The sequence below is a fragment of the Chiloscyllium plagiosum genome, chromosome 33, assembly GCF_004010195.1.
Source record: "Chiloscyllium plagiosum isolate BGI_BamShark_2017 chromosome 33, ASM401019v2, whole genome shotgun sequence".
NCBI classification, from domain to species: domain Eukaryota; kingdom Metazoa; phylum Chordata; class Chondrichthyes; order Orectolobiformes; family Hemiscylliidae; genus Chiloscyllium; species Chiloscyllium plagiosum.
Window position 1 is genome coordinate 25,955,175 of NC_057742.1, and position 19,674 is coordinate 25,974,848.

The window sequence follows — 19,674 nt, forward strand, 5'->3', positions numbered from 1 at the left end:
ACAAGGATGTTGCCAGGGTTGGAGGATCTGAGCTACAGAGAGAGGCTGAACAGGCTGGGACTGTTTTCCCTAGAGTGTCGGAGGCTGAGGGGTGACCTTATAGAGGTTTACAAAATTATGAGGGGCATGGATAGGATAAATAGACAAAGTCTTTTACCTGGGGTGGGGGAGTCCAGAACTAGAGGGCATATGTTCAGTGTGAGATGGGAAAGATATAAAAGAGACCTAAGGGGCAACTTTTTCACGCAGATGGTGGTACGTATTTGGAATGAGCTGCCAGAGGATGTGGTGAAGGTTGGTACAATTGCAACATTTAAGAGGCATTTGGATGGGTATATGAATAGGAAGGGTTTGGAGGGATATGGGCTGGCTGCTGGAAGGTGGGACTAGATTGGGTTGGGATATCTGGTTGGCATGGACAGGTTAGAACGAAGGGTCTGTTTCCATGCTGTACATCTCTATGATTGTATGACCTTTGCGGTTTCTCAACTTTACCTACACAGATTCTACATCATCTGACCCTACTTTGTTTAATTTCAGTTTTTACTAACAAGGCAACCCCACCCCCTCTGCCCATCTGCCTGTCTTTTCAATGGGTTTTATAATCCATAGATATTAGCTCCCAGTCCCGATCCCATTGCAGCCACATCTACGTGATGCTGACCAAATCACTCCTGCCAATTTCGATTTGTACAATACCTTCAGTTCTGTATTAACCGTCCCTCTTCTCATTGTTACTCATTTATCTGGTGTGTTTGAAGTTTGATTCCGAACCTTTTCCAAACACTCTGTCCTATTTAGTGTGCTGGAGACTTTAATATCCTCTCCTGAGTTCTCTTTTCTTTTCATTTTTTTTCATATTTTTCAATGGACTTGAATCCACCCCCATAGTTGTTCACTTGCAACTTTGCTTCCTATTGGCCATTATACTTTTTGGAATGTTACCCTTCCCTTCCCTGCCTGCTCCACCCTTTCTAGTTTGAAGTCCTGTTGACCACCCTATCTACCCTTTTTGCTAGTTCAGGTGGCGACTGTCCCAACAGTACAGATCCCTCCTGTTCCAAAAACTGATGCCAGTGCCCTATGAAAAGTAACCCATTTCCTGCACCACTCTTTTAGCCACATTTGTATTTCCCTTATTCTTGAGTCCCTATGCACATGACTCAGACAGTAATGCAGAGATTATAACCCTTGAGGACCTGTTCTTTACTTTGGTTCCTGGCCCCTGATAGTCCCTGAACAGGTCCTCTTTCCTAGTCTTGCCTCTGTTGTTTGTTTTTTGTTCAGATGTGGACCACAACAATGAGAGAGACTCTTTGCTGACTAACATCTGTATGGTTGGTTCTCAACTGGCTGAGCAGATTGGAGCTGGAAACAAGTTACAAAGACAGGGAGAGAGAGAGAGGAGAGGAGAGGGGGAGGCAAAGAGAGAGAGGAAAGGCAGCCCATAAGCTTTCTGTTCTCTGCAGTCAAAAACTCAGTTTAAACTGAAGCAAACGTTAGTGATTGTAATGAGTTCAGCAAGGTGGACCTCATGGAATCTGACTTCTATGATCAGGGCTGTTAATCTGGTCCAATCAGGGAGGCCTGACTGACCGATAAGAACAGGAGTGTTCAGGGAGAGGTGGGCGCCGCAGGGAGTGGAGTGCATTATCTCCCCCTCCAACTCTATTTTGATTTAATCCCTGCCCTCCCCTTCACTGTTTGATCACACAGCATTGCCTTTTGTGAAGGGCACTGCTTGTCACTGGCCATGCGGGTGTTTTCCTTTCTTCGTGGTGGTGGAAATTGAATAAAGATTCGTGCACTTTGTGTCTCTCACTGTATCTCACACCTGCACACACACACCATGGGTGCTGGGGAAAAAAAACTAGCACTTAAAAAAAAAAAAACAGGAGTGTCAGATATCCTGTTCACTCTCAGGGCTGGCTCTGAGGGAGCTGGATCAGTGTCAGCGACTTGCACATGTAAATAAAGGATGGCTTGGTGATGGGATATCGGCTTCTGTGGAGTCATTTCACAAATCACTTACTTTTCCTGCAGTGGTTGCTATGAGTTTTGACTTCTAAATTGATAAATCAGAGTCATTTTGCAAGGGAATAAGCCACTCTTATTATTTACAAACCAGTGGGAGCATCCAGAGAAGGTAACTGAACACCAAAGGGTCTAAACAGTAGAAGAAAGATTTGTTTGTGTGTCAGGAGAGTTATAAAGGAATGAGAGCTTTGTTAGTCATGGTATATGTCAATGGTTTATATCTAGCCACCTGTAGCTATAGTTTAACTACTTGCAATAAATATTAATTTTTAGTTTGTACAGAAATGTGGTCTCTATTCACTTTGGGCCAAAAGTCAGGTAAATTAGAGTCTACTTTTTAAAAGAATTAACATTTGCTTTGACCCTGAAAATAGTGGGGCTCAATTTACAGTGTGCTATGTCAATAAGTACAGTCAGTTCTGCGATAATATGTCTTTTGTTTAATGTGAATTGGCCGTAATGTGATTGGTGAATTGGGAACGCTGGTCCTAAAATGTGAACATGTAAAATGTGTGTTGGCTATAACATGATTAGATTGCCAACACTTTAAGTGTTATTTGTATTGCGTGATTTTTGTATAGCGCAGGGTAGCACAGGAATGAAACTATCACATTTTTGAGGGAATGACTATAGTAATAAGTTATCCATTGACAATACCATGCAATTTTATCATATTCTGGGGTTGGGTTAATGTCTTTGGTGAAGCTAGCCTCATTGGTAAAACCTAGAATGACCCTACTGCATGGAGTTAGGAGTCTTTCTTTTCTAATAGTTATGTAAGCCAATTCTCTAATAGACAAGCAATGGCAAGATCACCAGGTCCTGTAATCATTGAATGTAAAGTTTCTTTTGGTTAAACTGTAGATTCATCATTGCCTTTGAAGTTTCTTAGGTCGTGCATTTTGTAAAACTGACTATGTTTCATGAAAGTGGGTAAGTGGGCAAGTAGTTAGACAATAGCTACAGGAGTATTTATTCAGGGAGTAACTCTGACATCCTGCTGGCTTCATTCCTGTGTGATGTTCTTCGGGATTTAGTTTGCCAATGAATGTCTGTGGTTGTGTTGGATGATCAACACAAAGTTGATAAGTGAGTTTAACTAATTTCAAGATTTGCTGAGATTTATTCTTAACAATCTGAGTAATCTCAACCTTGGAAACTGCTGATGCTCAGTGGCAGAATTGGACTTTTCAGTTATAGCATAATCTTGTTGCACATCTAGCTAAAATGAAAAATGTGTTAATAGCAAGTTAGTACATTCTCTAACAACATTCCATAGTGCTTTCCCAACTAGACTACACTAGTGCTCCTGGGTGCAATAGTGCAAAGTCCAAACTCATTTTACAAATAACTCTTACTATGAAAGAAACACTACACTTAACAGTCTTTTTTAGATTGTGATCTGTATTTCTATGTTGAACTTGTTGGACTATTCATTTTCACCACTGATAAACATCTCTGAATGTTTTGCTCATAGATCCTAATAAAATCCTTTAAAACGAGCTCCCTGGTAGTGAACATTATCAACCAAATTTGGAATTGAAATGCTGACTTGCCTCTTTCCTTGGGGAATGGAGTTGGGTTTCAACATCGTGTTCACTTGAAGTAAGCTGGGCTCCATCATCTTCAATCATTTGGTGCCTATGACTATAAAACATTCAAATCATTTATTGCATGTTGATATAAAACGTTACACACTTTTCGAGAAAAAACTGGTAGTATATTTATTTTGTGAAATTGTTTTCCATTGTCTGCTATTTATACCTATTGAATTACAGAAGATGCATCAGAAAAGGGCATTCAGCCTACAATGCCTATGTTGTCTCTGTGATAGAGATGTCCAATGAGGGTCAATGGACTCAAATGGTTAACTCTAGTTTTCTCTTTACGGATGCAGCCAGATCTGCTGAGTTCCTCCAGCACTTTCTGTTTTTGTTTCGGATCTTCAGCATATGCGTACATTCTTTCACTTTAATCCTACCTTTCTTCTGTTTCCCCATTACCTTATAAATCTCTTCTCTTCGAGTATTTAGCCACTTTTTAAATGTTACTGTTGAAATTGTTTGTACCATTTTTTCAGATCGTGCATCACAACGCTCCACGGTATCAAAGTCGCTTTTATTATGTCACCTCTAGTCATTTTGTCATTCATCTTAACTTTGAATATTGGCTCTTCTTTCATTTGAGGAAAAGTTTCTCTTTTCTTACTCCATCAAAGCTACTCATTATTTGGAATGCCTCTATCAAATGTCTACTCAATTTTCTTTGCCATAAAGGACAACCCCCAGTTTTTCCACTCTCTCCATGTAATTCTAATCCTTCAACTCAGGTCCCATTCCAGTCAATCTCTTCTGCACCACCTCTAAGGCCTAGAGATCCTCCCTAAACTATAATGGCTAGAATTGAACATAACAGTCCAGTTGAGGATTAACCAACATATTCAATGATTTAAAATAATTTTCTTGCTTTCCTCCACTCCTTTATTTGTGTGACTGTCAGTAGCACTGTTAATTCTGAATCAAAAGATGACGGGTTCCAACCACTTCAAAGGGTGGAACATAAAAGTCTTGGCTGACAGTCAGATGCAGTACATTAAAATGAGATCTTGTTTGCTTTCTTAGGTGGATTTAAAAGGTTCCATGCCAATGTTTTGAAGAAGTGTAGGAGTCCTGACCAAACATTATTCCTCCAACCTTGAGTACTTCATCAAAACAAGTTAGACTAACACAATTTTTAACAAATCTAAACTAACTTAAAGTTGTTCACCCGTATTTGTCCTACTTTTAGGGCGAAAGCAATTCAATTGTCAGCATAAGATTTTCACTAATCCCTGGTAAACATTTCAAGACCCTGATACATTAATTGGTTCTGCTACTTTTTCTCATTTGCTGATCTCCCCTGTCTCCCCAGAGCATCAGGTATCACACACAATCCATGTGTTAAACAGAGAAAGCTGCAACAAAGCACTTGGTAAGAGCTGATTTACATTATTATTACACTTATTATAAATTTGAATATTTGTTTTTTTTTAACCATTGTTCTACCTGTCCAACTTCCTTTAGTTTTCCTTTTCTAACATATTATATTTTTCTCTTTTTGGAATAACACTATCTGTCTTATGACTTCAATCCAATATTCTCTCTGTCTCTTTAAAAGTGCTGTGCCTGGGTTTGCAAAAATGATCAGCTTTGAGGAAAACAAAACAACTGTGAAATGTGGATATTTGCTTCATGCAACAACGCCAAAGAGAACAAGTAAATTAGTTCAGACAGAATGCCCATCCTCCACGCTCCAATCCCAGAACTTCCAGATTAACATCCGAATGTGTAAAATATAACAAATGCATAAATTTGTAACTCCCCCCATCTAAGAACTGTAATTGGTTTCCAATTTCACTTCACAATTAGCTTAAGCTATTTGCCTACATGCTCATAATTCAGGATGGATTTTACCTTTTTAATAATACTTGTATCTTTTACTGAATAAATTAACAATAAAATTAATTTATTAATTTTGATTACCTCAAGATATCTATCTGGCATGTTCTTCATAATTTTAATGCATGTTTAAGTATATATTGAAATGGGGAAAACACATCAGTTTAAAATTTCAAAACTCTTACACCAGTCTTAGGGTGGTGAAAAAGATTATTTATTTCTCTGGAATGTATAATGTTTCACTTCACATTTTCTTTTTGGCACTTACTGATACACAATCTGAAATCAGATGAGACAATACAGTTGGGGATCAGATACTCAGTCTAGGTGCAGTTTGGTCAATATTAGTAACACACGGGGGAGTGTGGTGACTGCTGATTTTACTGGAGAGAGAAGGAATCATTGTGCGTCAAGGAGGGGAGTGCGTGGATGGGGAGGACAGGAAAGGAATCCACCATACTACGTACAGGCTGAGCAACTGCATTTCCAAATGATGTCTGTGCACAATCAAGATTATTTTATGAACTGGAGAACAGAGGTTTAATTACGGCTGCGTCACAGCGCCAGGGTCCCGGGTTCGATTCCGGTCTCGGGCGACTGTGTGGAGTTTGCACATTCTCCTCGTGTCTGCATGGGTTTCCTCCAGGTGCACAATGCAAAGATGTGCTGGTCAGGTGAATTGGCCATGTTAAATTGCCCATAGTGTTAGGTACATTAATCAGAGGGAAGCAGGGCTGGGTGGGTTATTCTTCGGAGGGTCGGTATGGACTGGTTGGGCCGAAGGGCCTGTTTCCACACAGTAGACAATAGACAATAGGTGCAAGAGTATGCCATTCTGCCCTTTGAGCCAGCAACACCATTCATTATGATCATGGTTGATCATCCTCAATCAGTATCCTGCTCCTGCCTTATCCCAATAACCCTTGATTCCACTATCCTTAAGAGCTCTATCCAACTCTTTCTTGAAAGTATCCAGAGACTTGGCCTCCACAGCCTTCTGGGGCAGAGCATTCCATACACCCACCACTCTCTGGGTGAAGAAGTTTCTCCTCAACCCTGTACTAAGTGGCCTACCCCTTATTTTTAAGCTGTGTCCTCTGGTTCGGGACTCACCCATCAGCGGAAACATGCTTCCTGCCTCCTGAGTGTCCAATCCTTAAAATCTTATACGTCTCAATCAGATCCCCTCTCAGCCTTCTAAACTCAAGCGTATACAAGCCCAGTCGCTCCAATCTTTTAGCGTAAGATAGTCTCGCCATTCTGGGAATTGACCTCATGAACCTATGCTGCACTCCCTCAAAAGCCAGAATGTCTTTCCTCACATTTGGAGACCAAGACTGCGGACAATATTCCAGGTGCAGTCTCACCAGGGACCTGTACAGCTGCAGAAGGACCTCTTTGCTTCTATACTCAATTCCTCTTGTTATGAAGGCCAGCATGCTATTAGCTTTCTTTACTGCCTGCTGTACCTGCATGTTTGCTTTCATTGACTGATGTACAAGAACACCTAGATCTCGTTGTACTGCCCCTTTATCTAACTTGACTCCATTTAGGTAGTAATCTGCCTTCCTGTTCTTGCCACCAAAGTGGATAATCACACATTTATCCACATTAAACTGCATCTGCCATGCATCTGTCCACTCACCTAGCCTGTCCAGGTCACCCTATATTCTCCTAACATCCTCCTCACATTTTACCCTGTCACCCAGCTGTGTGTCATCAGCAAATTTGCTAATATTACTTTTAACACCTTAATCTATATCATTAATGTACATTGTAAAAAGCTGCGGTCCCAGCACTGATCCCTGCAGCACACCACTGGTCACCGCCTGCCATTCCGAAAGGGAGCCATTTATCATTACTCTTTGTTTCCTGTCAGCAACCAATTTTCAATCCATGTCAGTATTTTGCCTGTAATACCATGTGCCCTAATTTTGCTCACTAACCTCCTATGTGGGACTTTATCAAAGGCTTTCTGAAAGTCCAGGTATACTACATCCATAGGATCCCCCTTGTCCATCTTCAGAGTTACATCCTCAAAAAATTCCAGAAGATTAGTCAAGCATAATTTCCCCTTCATAAATCCATGCTGACTCTGACCTATCCTGTTACTGCTATCCAGATGTGTCGTAATTTCATCCTTTATCATTGACTCCAGCATTTTTCCCACCACTGAGGTCAGACTAACTGGTCTATAATTCTCTGTTTTCACCCTCCCTCCTTTCTTAAAAGGTGGGACAACATTAGCCAGCCTCCAATCCTCAGGAACTGATCCTGAATCTATAGAACATTGGAAAATGATCACCAATGCATCCACGATTTCTAGAGCCACCTCCTTCAGTACCCTGGGATGTAGACCATCATGTCCCGGGGACTTATCAGCCTTCAGACCTAACAGTCTCTCCAACACCATTTCCTGCCTAATATAAATTCCCTTCAGTTCAGGTCCTTCAGCCACTATTACATCTGGGAGATTGCTCGTGTCTTCCCCAGTGAAGACAGATGTAAAGTACCAATTCAACTCTTCTGTCATTGCTTTGTTCCCCGTAATAAATTCACCCATTTCTGTCTTCAAGGGCCCAATTTTAGTCTTAACCATTTTTTTTCTTTTCACATACTAAAAAAACCTTTACTATCCTCCTTTATATTTTTGGCCAGTTTACTGTAGGTAATCTAATCTAATCTAATCTAATCTAATCTAATCTAATCTAATCAATTGTGATTCTCACCTGCTTCCCTCTGACAGAAATAAGGATCTCAACTTTCATTTATTTGTTTATTTGATTTTTTTGTGGGATGTATTGTTGACTTTTTTGCCATCCCTAATTGCCCTTGATGATATTGATATAACTTCCTGAGGTACACGTGATGCAGGCACACCCAAAACATTGTTGAGAAGGGATATCCAAAATTTGATCCAGCAATCATATGGTTCCAAGCCAGGTTGGTACTTAGCTTAGAGCGTGATGTTCCCATGCTTCTTCAGCTCTTGTTTTTCTATGTTGTGGAGCACATGGATTTTGAAGAGGTGTTGTTCAGAATCCTCTACGTTGTGGCAGTGCATCTTGTAGATGGTACAGAGCTGACCATGTGTGTAGAGTGAATGTTGCAAATGGTGGTTGGGGTGCCTACCAATTGGGCTGCACTGTGCTGGATAGCATTAAGCTCCAGACAAGTGGAGAGAGCATTCCATCACACTCCTGACTTGCAACTTGAGGATGGTGGACAAGGCTTCGCAAGCCAGGTGGTGAGTTAATCACTGCAGAATTTCTGTTGGCTTCCTGTTGCAATATTTATCAGTTTCTTGTCCTTGCTCATGGGAGATTCAGTGATGTTATTGAATCTCAAAGAAATGGTTATTTTTTTCTCCTGTTGGAGATAGCCATTGCCTGGCACTTGTGTCATGTGAATGTTACTTACACTTATTAGCCCAAACCTGAATATTGTCCAGGGCTTTCTGCACATGGATATTTCTGCATCCCAATCTGAGGAGTTACAATTTGTCTTGAACATTGTGCAATCATCAGCAAATATCCCTGATCTTATGATGGGGTGACGATCATTGAGAAAGCTGACGTTGGATAGGCTTCAGAGACCATCCTGAGAAGTTCCTGCAGAGATGTCCTGGAAATGAAAGGACTGACTTTCAACAATCACAGACATCTTCACATGTGCTGGGTATGATTCAAACCAGCGGAGCTTTATCCCTGATCCCCATTGACTCTAGTTTTGTTCAGGTTCCTCAATGCCACACTCAGTCAATGCTGCCTTGATGTCAAGGGCAGTCACCATTACCTTACCTTTGGAATCCAGCTCTTTTGTCCATACTTGAAATGTGCTAAAGATTATGCGTTCATTAGGACCCAACGTCACTTCTGAATTTTTGATGCAGGGAACGTCAACGATGAAACAGTTAAATGTGTTTGACCTAGGGCACTGCCATAAGAAACTCAGTTGCAGAGCAGTGACGTCTCCTGACTGATATGATTGGCCTCCAAAAGCCTTTAGACTATGCATGACTCCAACCCCAGTGTAGCATTTACCTGAATTTCCATTGATTCCTGACTTGACAGGGCTCCTTGATGCCACAATAGGTTAAGGGCCACCTTAATGTCACTCTCATCTCACCTCTAGAGTTCCCGTCTTTTGTCATGTACTGAGGTCAGGAGCTGACCCTAGCAGAACTCAAATTGAGTATCAATGAGTAAGTTATTGACAAGCAAGTCCCACTTGATTGCACAGTCAACAACATTTTTCATCACTTTGCTGATGATTGTGGGCAGGGTAATGGAGCGGTAACTGGTGGACCTGGATATGTCCTGCTTTGTGTTTCTGGACGTCCCTGGAAAATCTTGCACATTGTTGGATATATGTCAGTATTGTAGCTGTGTTGGAACAGTTTAGATGGGAGTACAACATAAGTCTTCAGTTCTATTGCGGGAGTGTTTTCGATGACCAATGTCCTCTGCCTTTCCATGATATCACATGGCATGAATCAAATTGCCTGAATGCTGGCTAACTGTGATACTGGAGGCCTCGGGGGAAGCTGAGATGGATTATCCACTCAGTGCTTCTAACTGAATATGCATGTAAAATCTTTTATCTTCTCTGATCCACTGATGTGCCAGGCTCCCCCATCATTGAGGTTATCTGTGGGGCCTCCTCCTCCAGTGAGTTGTTTAATCGTCCATAACTGGGTACAGCAGGACTGCAGAGCTTGGATACGATCTGTTGATTGTGAGATCACTTAGTTCTGTCTATTGTATGCTGCTTCTGTTAGTTGGCATTCAAGAAATCCTGTGCTGTAGTTTCACCAGGTTGAAACCTCATTTTTATGTATACCTGGTGCTGGTCCAGGCATGCTTGCCTGCTGCATAGCATGGTTGATCCCCTGGCTTGATGGTCATTACAGAGAAGGGGATATACCAGGCCATGAGGTTGCTTTTTGTGTTTGAAAACAATTCTATTGCTGCTGATAGCTCATTGTACCTTAGTGATGCCTGGATTTGCTGTGAGAAGGATAAAAATAGAGCTCAATGCTGGTCAAGGCTGGGGATGAACTGTGTCAGAAATTACCAAAAGGCTAATCAATACGCCTGCCATTAACTTATTCGGAAATGTCATTTAACAAGGTTTCAGATGTTTGTGCCTTGTTCGTTCTGTAGGTCTCATTAGCTTAATGGCTTGAAGGGGTTAATGGCACAAAGAGGGCAAATTATCAGTGTATATTGTGCAAAACCCCTTTTCTAATGTTTATTGCAAATAAACTAAATAGAGTTGGTGAAGCCTACTAATGTCTCTAAGCAGTAATGAGGACTCTCAGTTTAAACAATACAATTCTTTAGATTAAGATGTCAGTCAGAAATGTTACTCAATAGATTGGAGGGCTTAAAACTAAGCTTTTTACCTTTATAGTAATTATTTTTTACTTTCACAGTTACCCCCCATAATGAACCTATAGGTAGCTGCAGACAGCTCACCCTGAGTATTAGGAATCGTATGGAAATGTGGTCAACTTACCTAAGTTTCTGCAGCAACACATTCAGCACACTGACTTTATTTTCTGCCCTCATCTGATCCTTGGCAATCAACTCTTCGACTATGTTAACACTAATACCAATAAATGTGGTTTCCTTCAGGTCTAGTAGAACAGCACCTATGAATGAAAACAAACACAGTTTATGACTGGCTTTTGCAAACGTATCTTGTAAAGTAGAGCAGAAATTAATCAGATTAGCATTGGACTAGGTGATTACATTGGCAGATATACCTACCTTTGCTGATGCCCCTTTTGAGTTCCAGGAGACTCCTGAAGGTGAGAGAAGGGACATGCGCTTTACCCCATCGGTCTGTATCCTTGTCCAGATCCTCTTCATACTTTATCCATCGTCCAGTCTCTTGCCAGTATTGATGTTCGGCTTCATCCATTTTCAGTTCATCAAATTCAACAAATACCTGAGGTATCTGAGACACCGTAATAGGGATTGAAATGACACAGAACGGTGAGCATCATCATTCTCTTTGCTGAAGGTACAGCATTCTAATTAATGCCCTCAGTCTACTGGATATAGTAACATCCATCAGATTCAGGTTGGTTCTCAAAACTTTGTACTCCAAATCTCTCCCAGTGATGCTGCTATCGTTGCTTGGAATAGTATACAACACGGATGTGCTTTACATTTTTTCTACCATTAAGGTTGTCGAATTTGGGCAATTTAAAAGCAGGGGTATAAGTGATTGTCATAATAAATTGTACAAGTTTTCACAGGTGGAGGTGAGCAGAGTACTTTCGAGTCACCATGATTAACCTCAGTGAAAACTGTCTTATCCTCTTGCGCAGATATACTTTGCAAATTCAGAGACCAGAAGTTCATCGTAATAATGGATTCAGGAACTCTCCTCACTGGGAGACAGAAATATACAAGGCAACTCCTTCAATGAGATAAACAATTAAATGGAGAAACAGGAAAATGCTGCTTTTTGGAGATAATGGTGAATAATGGTACAAATAATAAATAATTAAAGGAGCCTTGCTAATTGGGAGATAACAGGATTCCTGCAATGAAAGAACAGGAGAATATCTTCATTGAGGAAAATTTAAACACTGTTATGATTGTCAGGAAAATGGATGATAAATATTTAACTTCTATCATTTGGCTTTAATACTTAAGTCTCTCAGGGACTAAAACATAGCATTAAAAAGGACAAATGTTCACCTAAAATGGTTGCTATGATTGCCTGACCAGGCTAAGGTCATTGAAATGCTCAATAAACAAGGATCTAGTCTGAGCCAAAATTGGTATCGTCAAAAAAGTCAATGAAACTAAAATCTGTAGCTTCCAATTATTCCAAATGTTTCTGGAAGTTACACGTTGTGATGAAAGATCATAATATATAGGAATAGAATTAGTCATTTGGCCCATCAAGCTTGCTCTGTCATTCAATCATGGCTGATATATTTCTCAACCTCATTCTCCTGCCTTCACCCTGTAATCCTTGATCCCCTTACCAATCAAGAATGTCTATCTCTGTCTTAAATACACTTGGTGACTTAGCTTCCACAGCCTTGTGCGGCAATGAATTCCACAGATTAACTACCCTCCGGCTGAAGAAATTTCATCTCATCTCAGTTCTAAAGTTCCTTCACTTTGAGGCTATGCCTTCGGGACATAGTCTCCCTACCAAAGGAAACATCTTCTCCATGTCCGGGCCTCTCAGTATTCGATAAATTTCAATGAAATACCACCCTCATACTTCTAAACTCCATTATGTACAGACCCAAAATCCTCAACTGCTCCTCATATGGCAAGCATTTCACTCCCAGGATCACTCATGAGGGGCCTCCTCTGGACGCCTTCCAAGGCCAGTACATCCCTCCTTAGATTTGGGGATGTCTATGGACAATTCAACTTGGGCAAAAAATGGGCGCACTGAGGAATATGCAAGTTAATCTTTGTGTATAGCTTTTTCTGCCCTGTAGAGGGCGAAGATGAGGAAAGATGGATTTGTCAGGAAAAACTGGAAGAAACTCTCTCTGCCTGTTTCTCTCATCAACTTAAAGTATCAATTCCGAGTGAAAGAACAGTTGTTCATGCAGACCTCAAGAATATCTGAAAACTTTGTTACTGCTGTGGAAATAGGTCAGCAGTTAAACAGCTGGTAGTCAGCCTTCCCTCTCACTGCTTAAGGGCTTCAAGAAATTTAAGCTGCAACTGCTTTTAGCTGCCTGTCTGTTCTGGACATCACTCCCTTTTCCCTTCTTTATAAGCTAACTGCCTGTGTTTGTACATGTGCTTGATGTTGCACTTTCTTAGTTTTTCAAGTTTTAATTGGTAATGAAACTCCACATTGTATACATGCAATGACCAGTAAGTGATATTAAATGCTAATATTTTCTAAATTCAGTGAGGAATTTGACAGAACTGTAGAATGCATTTCCCAATGTGACTCATTGCTTGAAGAGTCACATCAGAATCAAAACATTAACCATTGTACAAAGGTGGTCCCCTTCATTGATGGTAATAGCAGAATGAGGGATATACTGGGACATGAGGTTAGTTTTGTGAAATACAATTTGGCTACTGTTGCACATAGTTCGCAACCTCATCACCATTTAGTTTTTAGCAACTAGTTTTATTCTGCATCTATTCCATTTAACTCAGTGGTGATTGTATTATCTCACACAAAGAGGACATCTCTATGTGAAGATAGGATCATGCCTGAAAGACTGCACAGTAGTCACCCCTACCAATAGTGTTATTGATGGACAAATTTGGACAAGTGGTTTGCTGAGCATAATGTCAATTGAGCTTTTCTGACTTGAGGGTATTCTCATGAGCCATAGTGCAGTCTGACAGCTGTGTCCTTCAGGATTCTGCTAGGTTGGCAAACATTGGTGTTTAGTGATGAACATCAAAGACCACAACACAGATCACCTTCTGTGTTTCTTCTGAGTGTTACAACAGTTTGGAGGAGGCCAAGTCAGAAATTTCATTAGCCATGCTTGATTTGATGCAATGAGAATTCATGCAGTTCAGAGCCAGTTTTGAGGATTCACTGGGTCATTTCATCCTGACTGTACACCATTGAGGCACCACCACTGCTGGATCTATCCTGCTTGTGGGACGTGACTTATTCAGGGATATTGATGAAGCCATCTGGGACATTGGCTAAAGGTATAATTTGGTCAGTATGGCAATGTCAACATGCTGCTTCAAAGGTCTGCAGGACAGCCCTGACTGTTTTGGCACAAGACCTCAGATGTTAATAAGGATGACCTTACAGGTTTGGTGGAGATGGGATGTGCCTTTATCCGTTCTGGCACTAGTAAAACTATACCTGCTTGTAATTGTATTCTCTGTGACCTGTAGGCTCTCTGCCAGCTTTATCTTGACTCCTTCTAGGACCTAATCAAAAACAGAATCAACATCAGATGAACAATTTTAAAAAAACAGACAAAATGTTTTAATGTTTTCCATTTGAGGGAACATCAGACTTTTGACTAAACTTCAAACATTTCAATTTTTGTTTTATTTTATGTCTTTTCTTACACTGTATTAACTAACTAGCTAAACATATATATCAAATACTGGATATAATTTCTGATTACTTTCCTTTTCTCCCCTTCTCTTGGATTAGATTTAGAGGGACCTTTTGAGTCTCATGATTCATATGCAGAAATAATGCACATTTGTCAGTATCCATAGCTAGGTTGTCCTAGAACAGATAACTGGCCTGTTGCCAACGGCTACAACTCAAGGGATGCCATGCCACATCAAGCATGACTGAGCAGAAGACCCTTCTGCTCTTACTGTCTGCTATTAGCGCATTGGAAGGATTTACAGGTTCGGCTATGTTGTAGTGGTACCTTCCATGAACATCTGCCCCAGAGTGGGATGCAGGGGTGAAGACACTGACCGCTTCAGCAGAATATTATTTGCCTTAAATTCTCTGTCCTTTTCCATACTAATTATTACCTCTCGCCTCAAACCAGAATGTTGAGTGAGAGATTTTTGCAGCTTCACACTATTTGTTGCCAGTATTAGTGGGTGAGAGTTTAACTCATTCACAAGTCACTCCTTTGTCCACTATTTTGATGTTCACCCATTTATTTTAATTCCTTCTTCTAAAATAATGGACAGTGAAATCTGAATAGCTGAAATTTCTAAAAGATAATTTCTGTGTTGATACACAGTTAAACATACTGGGTGTAATTTCTTCATTTTGCATTACTTTTGCCTATCTTTATGGAGCTTACTATCATTGATTGGACTTTCAGTAAACTTTCACCAAACAGTGTCCAAGTATTTAGAATAGAAAAATGTAGAATGTGATTAAACTCTATGGAATAAATGATGGCTATGTATAGCATCATGATGGAGGACACTGTAAGCCATGATATTTCGACAAGGAGCAGCCCAATTTATAGAATAAATTGTTAATCAGGAAACAAATTCTTGAGTGTCATGATTAGAATATTTTAGTTAATCATTCAATGATAGCTTTCAGATTTATGTAATTTTTTTCACTGATACTTTGCTTAAAATTGATAAAGTAAAAATGTGTCTTTTCACATCTGGTCTGTTTTCCTCAGTCTAACTGAACATAACACAAAGTAAATGCATGCCAATTAGATTAGGGACATTTAAGATTTGTTTTTCAACAAACCTCTTAAGATTCAATGTAAGCTGATTTCAAACAAGAAATGACATCACTATCAGAACTGAGTTGAGACAGAGGAGCTAATAATTCAGACTGCATCATGGGAAGTTCATATGTATTTCAAGAGATTTAGTTTGAGGACAAAGGAAATCATAATCCAAAACTGTATGTCTCTTTACAACTAGGACTCCTGATATTGATGACTTTATTGGATAGCCTGGACTAGAGACATGCTTGGAAATCAATCTGTACAGGAATACTGACCAACTCCATTCAAGCTGGTCCTGCTGCATCACCCTGGCCAGCCTATGGTCTTGAGCTGTTGTTATTGCCTGTTCTTTGCTGCTGCTGCTGCTGCAGCTGCATTGTTACCGCCAATTCTAAGAATTCCTAGATCACTGTCGCAACCAACACTGTTGCTAATGCCATTCTCATAGTTTACTCTTCATTCCTGTTTTTCCTTGTTTTGCCTTGTTTCTCCATAATCACTGGTAACTTCAGATAAATAGGTACTGACAGAGGGAGAAATTTTCTTCAGTGAAGCATGTGTAGTGAGGTCAGAAAAATAGCCAAAAGAAATTATGACTGCTGCATAGAGGAAATTTGCTCCTTTATCTATTTCCTGTAAATAGGATCTATGTTTCCATAAAAACAATTCAATGACAGAAACTAGTTAAAGAAAGTCAATTTGTGACATTTTGTCTGAGATGCTTACTGAAAAGCTTCATTATATGATTAGAAATTTCATGATAAAGTGAAGTGGTAAATTAGGGCAAGGGATAGGGCAATACAGATGCAATGGCAGCTATTTAAAGTGTTATTTCAAAATAATAAATACATTTTATAGAGTCATAGAATCATAGAGACGTACAGATGGAAACAGGCCCTTCAGTCCAACTCGTCCATGCCGACCAGATATCCCAAGCCAATCTAGTCCCACTTGCCAGCACCCAGCCCATATCCCTCCAAAACCCTTCCTATTCATATACCCATCCAAATGCCTCTTAAATGTTGCAATTGTACCAGCCTCCACCACTTCCTCTGGCAGCTCATTCCATACTGGTACCAACCTCTGTGTGAAAACGTTGCCCCTTAGGTCTCTTCCCCTCTCACCCTAAACGTATGCCCTCGAGTTCTGGACTCCCCGACCCCAGAGAGTCTATTTACCCTATCCGTGCCCCTCATAATTTTGTAAACCTCTATAAGGTCACCCCTCAGCCTCTGACGCTCCAGGGAAAATAGTCCCAGCCTGTTCAGCCCCTCCCTATAGATCAAATCCTTCAAATTCCCAAGGGAGGGTGAATCATCTGTAGTTAACTAAGGAAGTTAAATGTAATATCAAATTTAAAGAAAAGCATATACAGAGAAACCTTGATTATCAGAAGGACACGGTCAGGGAATATATCATTCGGTTAATCAAATGCCGGATAACCAAATGCTGGATAACATAGTTAGCCAAACACTGGGACCTTGCGATCGGATAATCCGAAATTCGGTTAATCAAATGCTGGATAATTGAGGTTCCTCTGTAGTTGTGCAGAGATGAAGGCAGGTCAGCAGAGTGGGCAAGAATACAAAAGTAGAAAAGAATGACTAAAAGGTTAAGAAGGAGGGAAACATTAGAGTATGAGAGAAAGCTAGCTAAAATATGTAGAGATAGTAAGAATCTCTAGAGACATTTCAGAAAGAAAAGATTTAACAAGGTCAGTGTTAGTCACATACAAAATGAGTCCGCAGAACTAATCATGAAAAATAAGCATATGACAGCTGAATTGAATAAGTGTTTTTTTTATTGGCCTTTACTATAAAGAATGTAAATAATATCCCAGAAATAGTCAGAAAATGGAAAGGAGGGGGAGTGATACTGAGCAAATTATAATAGCTGCAGGCTGTTAAGTTCCCATACCTGAAATATTTCACCCTAGGATCATAAAAGAAAGCGCTAGTGAGATAGTTGATGAATTGGTTTTAATTTTCAAAAATTCCCTAGATTCAGGAAAGGTTCTGTTACATTGGCAGATAGCAAATGTAACTCCTTTGTTCAAAAACAGAGGGAGACAGAAAGCAGATAACTAAAGGCTTGTTAGATTAATACCTATCTTAGAGAAGATATTAAAAGCTATTATTCAAGATCTTATAAGGGGATTGTTAGAAAGTTTTAGATAATCACAGAATCAATATGGCTTGTTCAACTCCTTATTAAAGTTCTTTGTTTAAATGACACATGATGTGGATAAGGGAAACTCAGCAGATGTACCATATTTAGATTTCTGGTTTAGAAGGATATGGGCCAAATGCTGGCAAATGGGACAAGATTTATTTAAGATATCTGGTTAGCATGGATGAGTTGGAATGAAGAGTCTGCGGTACAGAAAATAATTAGGGAAGCTAAGAGAACGTTGGTATTTATTGCAAGGTGAATTGAATACAAAAGTAAGGATGTTATCTTTCAAATTATAGAGGGTACTGGTGAGATCACATCCGGAGTATTGTATACAGTATTGGTCACTTTTTAGGGAAAGGTGTACGTGCACTGGAAGTAGTTCAGCGAAGGTTTACTAGATTAAATGCCTGGAATGGGCTGGTTGGCTTCTGAGGAAAAGTGGAACAGGCTAGGTTTGTGTCAGCTGGAATTCAAAAGATTTAGATGATTTGAATGAAACAAATAAGATCCTGAGGGGTCTTGACAAGGTGCATGTTGAAAGCATGTTTACTCATGTGTGAAAATCTAGAACTAGAGGTCACTGTTTGTTCATTTATAACAGATATGAGACAATTTTGTTTCTCAGATGTCATTGGGAGTGTTTGGAACTGTCTTCCTCAAAGAGGAGTGTATTTGGATATTTTAAAGACAGAAGTAAGGAAACTCTTGATGAGTAATGGGATGAAAGTTTATTTGATGGTCAATGGAAATGTAGAGCAATCCAATCCTGCTCCATCTTATAGATAGCAGAGCTTACTCAAGCACCAAGTGGCCTACTCCTGCTCCTAATGGGCATGTTAATATGGGTCAATTTGTTTGGCTCAGATGTTGAAAAACACTTGACAGAGTTTAATTGAGTATCCTGGAGATTCTCCTGGTTCTATAGCTGTCCTCAATGGTACATTCATTGGTCTTAGCTTATTCTTTGTGAACTCGATCACCTATAACATTCTTGCATCATTCCAGGGCTACTAAGTAGGAGAAAGTGAGGAAGGCAGATGCTGGAGATCAGAATCAAGAGTGTGGTGCTGGAAAAGCACAGCAAGTCAGGGAGCATCCAAAAAGCAGGAGAATCGACTTTTCAGGCAAAAGCCCTTCATCAGGAATGAGGCTTGTGGGCCAGGGGGGCTGAGAGAAAAATGGGAGGGTGGTGGGGTTTTGGGGGGGAAGATAGTTGGTCTTATGATAGGTAGATGAAGGTGGGGGAGGAAGGTGATAGGTCAGAGAGGAGGGTGGAGTGGGTAGGTGAGAAGGAAGATGGACAGGTCAAGAGGACAGTGCCGGGTTAGAGGCTTGGGACTTGGATAATGTGTGGGGAGAGGAAATGAGGAAACTGGTTAATTCCTCATTAATCCCGTGTGGTTGCAGGGTCCCAAGGTGGAAGATGAGGCATTCTTCCTCCAAGCATCAGGTGGTTAGGGATTGGCGATGGAATAGGCCAGCCTGGAGGAAGAGAGGTTAGGGGAGGGGAGTTTACAATTAAGCAAAAACATAATTGAACCAGCCACATAGGAAGTGTTCCTATAACAATGGGAATTTTGGGATCAGTAACAAACTTCTTTTATTTCAAAAACCGTCTGCCATCTATAATGCACAAGTCAGCTTGTGCTAGAATGCTTTCCAATTGCTTGTACGGGTGTACTCCAACAATGCTCAAAAAGCACCACACCTAAGTATTGCTTGATTCACACCTAAAACACTCAGCTCTTCCACCACCAATGCACAGGCAGAGTAGTGTGTGTTACCTACAATAAAGACAAAATACTGTAAATCTGAAACTGCTGAATTTCTCCAGTATTCCCTATGTTTGTATTATCTACAAGTAGCACTGTAGCA

At 40.3% G+C, this 19,674-nt stretch overlaps 1 protein-coding gene across 6 annotated transcripts in view; it reads right to left on the bottom strand.

Annotated features, from left to right (window-relative positions):
* The window catches only part of LOC122539953 (anion exchange protein 2-like), an 89,354-nt gene that overhangs the window by 42,683 nt on the left and 26,997 nt on the right, over positions 1–19,674 (bottom strand). For all 6 annotated transcript variants that reach the window (XM_043675174.1, XM_043675173.1, XM_043675176.1 and 3 more), the window contains 4 exons: positions 14,313–14,380; positions 11,249–11,438; positions 10,995–11,130; positions 3,594–3,684 (listed from right to left, as the gene is read on the bottom strand). In XM_043675174.1, coding sequence (XP_043531109.1) covers positions 3,594–3,684; positions 10,995–11,130; positions 11,249–11,438; positions 14,313–14,380 — 485 coding nt within the window. The remainder of the gene's footprint in view (positions 1–3,593; positions 3,685–10,994; positions 11,131–11,248; positions 11,439–14,312; positions 14,381–19,674) is intronic.